The sequence below is a fragment of the Nicotiana tomentosiformis genome, chromosome 4, assembly GCF_000390325.3.
Source record: "Nicotiana tomentosiformis chromosome 4, ASM39032v3, whole genome shotgun sequence".
Classification (NCBI taxonomy): Eukaryota; Viridiplantae; Streptophyta; class Magnoliopsida; order Solanales; family Solanaceae; genus Nicotiana; species Nicotiana tomentosiformis.
The window spans coordinates 131,528,517-131,536,267 of NC_090815.1; the positions used below are offsets into that span (position 1 = coordinate 131,528,517).

Sequence of the window (7,751 nt, forward strand, 5' to 3'; positions counted from 1 at the left end):
TCTGGACCTGACAAGTGAATGTATTCCTCTTCCTCATTTATAAAGAGGATAACATTATCATTATTTTGCACCATGGCAGTTGTGTTGTCATCATTTTTCTGGCCACTGCTTTCACCTTTGCCCTTCCTTGGATTTGGGCAATCTCTTTTGAAGTGACCCGGTCGATCACAATTGTAGCAATTTCTGGCTCTTGATTTGGATTGGTTCTTAGACTTCCCACGAGCTCCGGATTTACCATAGTTTCTCGAAATCCTTTGATAACTCATGCCTCTACTTTCTGTGATAAGAGCATTTTCTTGATTTTAAGGCTTCTTTCTCTCTTTTCATTGAGTAGAATAGCCGATATGACGTCTTTCAACTCAATGGTAGTCTTACCGTGTAAGATGGTTGTTGGCAAATTATCGTACGAAGATGGCAACGAGTTTAATAGAAAGATGGCTTTATCTTCTTCCTCGATTTTCACTCCAAGATTGGCGAGCTTTGTCATTAGTCTGTTAAACACATTTAAATGTGACAAAAAATTCGTACCTTCACCCATGTGTAGGGCGTATAGCTCCTTCTTCAGGTATAATTTATTTGCCAGCATTACATGTATAGGCTTTCCAATCTTGTCCAAATACCACGTGCGGTATTTTTATCAATGATGTTATTTACCACATCATCTGATAAGTGCAACTTGATTGCACTAGAATTATTTTCATCCAAGTCAGCCAAATCCTAAGCTTTCATGGTATCAAGCTTTTTGGCATTAACATATTGTACCTTATGTAATCCTTGTTGAATGAGCAGACCCCTCATCCTTCTTTGTCATGTTGAGAAACCCTTATCTCCGTTGAATTTTGCTACCTCGTACTTTACTCCGGACATTTTTTTTTACCGAGTATAGTACTACCGATTGTGAATAGTACTTCTGTGAGCGAGCAGAACATTTGATATGATACTAGTTGTTGGGAATAAACCCCTACACAAATAATATTCAAGGTAATAAAAGCGAAATAATAACGTAGTACCGAAATACGATAATCAACAAGAATAAAAGAGTAACAATGACATCAAGATTTTTACGTAAAAATCCCTTTTGAATAAGAGAAAACCCACTGTCCCAAGATAAGCAACTGATATCACTATAGCAAGGAATTTTACACTTTGTGGGTCCGAGTAAAATACTCTAAAGACCACTACACCGCTCAAAAGAAATAACTCTCTTTTGATATTCACACCTCACTACAATATCACTCATTCTCTATTTTTCTCACAGATTATTTTCTTATACCGTATCTGTGAAACCTCACTCTTTCTTTCTAACTCTTACATATATATTTCCTCTGATATATAGAGGGGATGACTGGTGTCTTAAGATTGGTGTCTTAAATGAGAGCTGAAGCTCTCATTATATAGAGGGGATGACTGCCCTTATTAACCAATCGGAAGAGTGGATCTCACTTTACAACTTGCACTATGTAATTTGCGATGGAATTGGTTGCCAATTCTAAAACTTGCTCTTGCCATTATTATACCCTTTTTTTTTTCTATCTTTTCTATTAATAGGTATGGACCCCATCAATTAGGAGGTTATACCTAAGGCATTATAGGTGAAATTCAAATATCTTCTCCTCTCTTAGCTAGTACTCAGTTGGCTGCAGTACACAATTCTATTTATTTCTTCCATGCTTTTACTAATATGAATCGCCACTTATCATTTGGCTGACCTACACCTAGTAATGACCAAGTGTTTTACTAAAGTTCCTATAAATTTTGGCCTCGGGTTCCACATGTTAGATGTAGAGATCTCATTTCTTATTCTACATCACTTTCCACTACTTTTTTTAGTAGGTGTAACTTCCTATTATGTCAAGTTGATGCATAAACAGTTCAATATTCAAAGACTTGCTACAAAAATAAAGTCCGAAAAAGCTAAAACATTTATCTACGTTATTGCTTGATGACTAACATCATATTTAGAGCCACACAATTCTTCAATTATCTCTTCCATCACCTAATGGCTATGCAATAGGACTGCTATAAAAGCATGTTTCTGCCTTTTAAGCGGAGTTTTATGCTCATCTGTCCATTCACTCAATTTTTTGCTAATATAAACTGATAAATTAGGAGATACAGACATATATGAGCACCTCTTGAACTGGTTTGTTATAGTCCTTTGTGTCACGTCCTTAGTAATTAACTAAGTACACGTGCGACACTTGACAATTTGCTCACGTTCTTGTTATGCCAAGTTAGCCTTACTACACTCAAGATCGCTAAGAGAATGGTAGAAAGAACACAAGAGAATTGTTAATGGAAGCTTTATATTAGAGAGAACTTGAATTGTTTGCTTGATGAATTACAAATGAATGGCCTCCTTTATATACTAGTCTCCTAAGGGCTAGTGTGCAAATATTAATTGTTACACAAGTCCTTAATATTAACAGATAAGGGCTTTCTCTAGAATTCTCTACAAGCCTAGAAGATTCCAAGGACTTTCCTAGCAAATCCATAAACATCTAGGATCTTCTAAAGGAAATGTCCATACTTCTCTAGAATCTTCTCACAAATGCAAGCATTCCTCCTATGTAAGCTTCCACATGGCATTAATATATGCCAAATGGTGCTTATGTGGCATGATGACATGGCGAGTCATCACACTCTCCCCCACCTAATGTTGCGACGACCGCGGCGCAATGTTGCTGCATAAACTCTCGGATCTTATCTTTAAATTGCCATAAATCTTCATAACGTTCCCATGTGGCCTCCTCCGGTGATTGCCCCTTCCAATGGACGAGGAACATTGCATTGGATTTTTGCCCTTGTTTTCGCCTGGCCTGGTAATCAATAATAGCCTCAATCTCCCGGTCGTGCGAGGCGGTGATAGTAATAGGCGCTCGACTTGATTGGCCCCTACTTGGATCATCATTGTCTTCATGATAGGGCTTAAACATGCTGGCATGGAAGACAGGGTAGATCTTAAGATATGATGGCATGTCAAGCTTGTATGAGATCTTGCCTACCTTGGCGACTATCTTAAATGGCCCCTCATACTTGCGAATCAGATTCTGATGCATGCCTCGTAGTGCCTTAAACTGTCTTGGATTAAACTTCACCATGACCATGTCCCCAACTCTATAGTCCGTGGGATGCCGCTTACGATCTGCAAACTTCTTCATCTTCTTAGCTTCCTTATCCAAGTAGGACTTAGCAGTGTCAAGCTGCTCCTCCCATCCTTTAGCCATATGATAAGCCCCCAAACTCTTTCCCTCGAATGCGACTGGTAATGAATGTGGAGTTTGTGGCTGTTGGCCTGTGGCTAGCTCAAATGGTGTCCGTCCCGTGGACTCACTCCGCTGCAAGTTATAAGAGAATTGGGCGATGTCTTGGAGCCTTGACCAAACTTTCTTATGCGCGCTTACATAATGCCTCAAGTAGCATTCTAGTAAGGCATTGACCCGTTCCGTTTGTCCATCTGTCTGTGGGTGGAAACTAGTGGAAAAGTGCAGTTCCGTGTCAAGTATATCGAATAATTCTCTCCAAAAGTTCCCAGTAAAACGGGGGTCTCGATCACTGATAATATGCCTTGGTAAGCCCCAATACTTCACCACATTCTTAAAGAATAGCTTGGCGGCTTCCTTGGCGGTGCAACCTGGTGTGGCGGGCATGAATGTGGCATATTTGGAAAATCTATCCACGACCACCATAATAGTACCATAACCGTCAGACTTCGGTAGGCAAGTGATAAAGTCCATAGTCACGCTCTCCCATGGACGCTCTGCAACTGGTAGTGGCTCCAAAAGTCCTCTGGGTTTTTGTTGCTCAACCTTGTCCTGGTGACAGACAAGACAAGTCTGCACATAACACTCTATGTCATCTCGCATGCGTGGCCAATAGTAGACTGACTCAACCAAGGCCCTAGTGCGACGTTGGCCTGGATGACCAGCCCACATTGTGTCATGACTCTCCCTTATAATTCGCCGTCTAATGTCTCCAAACTTAGGCACGTAGACCCGCCGACCTGTGGTAAGTAGTAGGCCGTCTTCGACCCAAAAACGTCTCGTATTGCCCTGGTTGGCTAACTCGATAAGTTGTTTGGCTGCTGGATCGTGTTGCATGCCTTCTTTTATAGCCTCACGAATGTCCCATCTTGTTGAAGTGATTGCAGCAAGCTCGGCTTTCCGGCTCAAGGCATCGGCTACAACGTTACCTTTGCCCGGCTTATACTCTAGTACATAATCAAATTCGGCCAAGAAATCCTGCCACCGAGCCTGTTTTGGGGTGAGCTTCTTCTGCGTCTGAAAGTAGCTAGTAGCTACATTGTCGGTCTTGACCACGAACCTCGACCCAAGCAAATAATGTCGCCATGTACGAAGGCAATGCACAATAGCAGTCATCTCCTTCTCTTGCACTGTGTAACACCGCTCCGTCTCATTTAACTTGCGACTCTCAAATGCTATGGGATGCTTATCCTGCATCAAGACACCCCCAATGGCAAAATCTGAGGCATCTGTATGCACCTCAAATGTCTTGGCAAAGTCAGGTAATGCCAAGACTGGCTCCTCTGTTACAGTTGCCTTGAGGTCTTCAAACGCCCTTTGATAATGCTCCGTCCAAACCCATGGCTTGTTCTTCTTTAGCAACTCAGTCAATGGTGCGGCCTTTGCTGAGTAGCCACAGATGAACCGATGATAGTAGTTAACAAGGCCAAGGAAGGATCTCAACTTAGTTACCTTTATAGGTGCCTCCCACTTCTGGATAGCACGTACCATAGCCTCGTCCATGCGTAGCTCGCCATTGCTAATAACATGGCCTAAGAAGTGCACCTTTGATTGTGCAAACTCGCATTTCTCCCTCTTGATGTATAGCCCGTTCTCCCGCAAGACTTGGAAAACCTTCCTTAAGTGCTTCATGTGCTCTTCCAAGGTGTTGCTGTAGATGACTATGTCGTCTAGGTAGACTACCACGAACTGATCAAGGTAGGGATGGAAAATCTTATTCATAAGGGTGCAAAATGTGGCAGGTGCATTGGTTAAGCCGAAAGGCATCACCAACCACTCAAAGGCTCCATATCTCGTCACACATGTTGTCTTTGGCTCATCCCCCTCTGCAATGCGAACCTGGTAGTAGCCCTTGCGAAGATCCACCTTGGTAAAATACTTGGCTTGCCCAAATCTATCGAATAAGTCAGCAATGAGCGGGATTGGGTACTTATTCTTCACCTTGACCTTATTAAGTGCTCGGTAGTCTATGCACAAGCGTAGTGATCCATCCTTCTTATTCTGGAACAATACTGGTACGCCGAAAGGTGCCTTTGATGGGCGAATGTGACCAGCATCTAGCAACCCTTTCAATTGTTTCCTAAGCTCCTCTAGCTCGGGCGGTGCCATACGATATGGGGCAAATGCGGGTGGCTTAGCCCCTGGCTCCAACTCAATCTTGTGATCCACCTCTCGCCTAGGCGGCAAGTGCTTAGGCAACTCCTCGGGCATGACATCTTTGTTTTCCTCAAGCAACTTCTCTATGCAAGGTGGTAGTGTCTCTTGAAAACTCTTGTCTTCCTCCAGACTTGCGATGGTTGCCACGAACGTCGGCTCCTCCTTCTTGATCCCCTTTATAACCTGCATAGCTGAGAGTTGTGCTTGGCTCTGTCCATGTGGCATAGACACTATAGGTACCATGCAAGCTCCTTCTCGCTCCATAACCAAGAGATGTTGGAGGTAGGGATCGATCAAAGTATGACAATGTCTAAAGAACTCTTGTCCCAATATGATGTCAAAGATATCCATAGCGGTTACGGTAAAGTTTGTCATACCTTTCCAAGTTCCCAATTTGACACCAACTCCATTAGCTACCCCACGAGCATTTTGTACCTCGGCATTCACGGTCTTGACGCGGGAGTTGGTTGGAGCAAGCTTCAATTCTAGTCTTTTTGCGGCAGCCTCAGTCACGAAATTATGAGTTGCTCCAGTATCCACCATTGCACGAGCAGGCTTGTTGTTGATGGTGAGATCCACGTACTGGTTTCCATTCTCGGTAGGTTAGATAGATTGCTTTGTGACAGCACCGCATAATCCGATCATACCCAACTGTGCGGTTCCCGAACTCTCTCCTTGCGGCTGCTCCTTCCGTTCACGGACCATGGCGCTAAGGCTCTTTAGGTCGGGACAATTCCTGAAGCTGTGAGGCCCTCCGCATATGTAACATCCCTTCTTCTCTGCCTGCTCTTTCTTCTCGGCGTACCCCTGACGGCCACTCAGCTTTTTGGAATCTTGAGTCTTGTAGTATTGTTGTTGTATCTCCTTGCCTTTGCCACGGTCTCCCCCACCTTTGACATTGTTAAACTTTGATTCTTTGACTTTCCCTTTGTCGTGTTTGTCATGCCTGAAATGCATCAATGATTCGGCCTCCATTATGGCTTGGTCTATATTTGCGACTTGCTGGCGTTGTAACTCCTGCTTAGCCCAATTTTGCAACCCATCCATGAAGTGGAACAACAAGTCATCATTGGTCAGGTTGGGGATTTGAAGCATAAGGGTAGTGAATTCCTTGACATAGACACGTATGTTCCCTGTTTGCTTCAACTCCCTAAGTTTGCGCCTTGCCTCGTACAAGACATTGTTTGGAAAGAACTGTCGCTTGAACTCGGCTTTGAACTGATCCCACGTGCTAATAGTACATATACCTTTATCCACGTCGGCCATCTTCCTTCTCCACCATAGCATGGCAGTCTCTGAGAGGTACAACACCGCAGTGTTGATCATGGCCTCGTCGTCCTTCACTTTGCCGTGCTTAAAGTAGTTCTCCAAGTGCCAAAGGAAGTTTTCCACTTCTTGCGCATCACGAACACCTTTGAACACCGGGGGTTTGGGAGCCTCGATCTTGGCCTCCCTCGTCACCACAACATTGCTAGCTGCCTCGGCCACGCCAGCACTAACATGCTCCTCGAGTGACTCTATCTTTGCCTTCATAGCATCGATAGTACTCAAAGCCTCCATGAGTCTGCACTTTAAGGCAGTGATAGTTTGCCTTAGTTCGATCTCGGTCTGTGTACGCCCCTCCAAGTCATTTCAGATACTCTCAATCTCTTCAAGAGTGTGCCCCTCAAGAACATTAAGGGTGCCTTCCACCTTCCCCAAGCGTTGGCCAAAGATCTCCACGGCGTCCATCCCCGCGTTCATCTTCATCACCCACTCTTTACCGAGCGAGACGTCCTCAGGCAGGACCTCCACTTCATCCTCGCTCGCCTCAGTGGCAGATGGTTCTTGGGATGTAAGCCCTTCGTTTGACACAACCTCAGGTGGCACCTCCCGACCCTTGTTAGTGGCATTTCTCTTTTTGTTACGGCCGCTCTTGCCAGCAACATCCTGGATGACGTTGGCTTGAGTGTTGGCAGCGTTAATTTCTCCGTCGTTCGCCATTCCCTTAGTCGCAACCTTTGCTCTGATACCACATTGTCACGTCCTTAGTAATTAACTAAGTACACGTGCGACACTTGACAATTTGCTCACGTTCTTGTTATGCCAAGTTAGCCTTACTACACTCAAGATCGCTAAGAGAATGGTAGAAAGAACACAAGAGAATTGTTAATGGAAGCTTTATATTATAGAGAACTTGAATTGTTTGCTTGATGAATTACAAATGAATGGCCTCCTTTATATACTAGTCTCCTAAGGGCTAATGTGCAAATATTAATTGTTACACAAGTCCTTAATATTTACAGATAAGGGCTTTCTCTAGAATTCTCTACAAGCCTAGAAGATTCCAAT

The 7,751-nt window shown here is 43.8% G+C and overlaps 1 protein-coding gene across 1 annotated transcript; it reads right to left on the reverse strand.

Annotated features, from left to right (window-relative positions):
- Nucleotides 1-6,023: 6,023 nt before the first annotated feature.
- LOC138910531 (uncharacterized) lies at nt 6,024-6,980 on the reverse strand. Its single transcript, XM_070201773.1, has one exon. It carries the CDS (start codon nt 6,978-6,980, stop codon nt 6,024-6,026), a length of 957 nt encoding a protein of 318 aa, XP_070057874.1.
- Between the last annotated feature and the right edge of the window lie 771 nt (nt 6,981-7,751).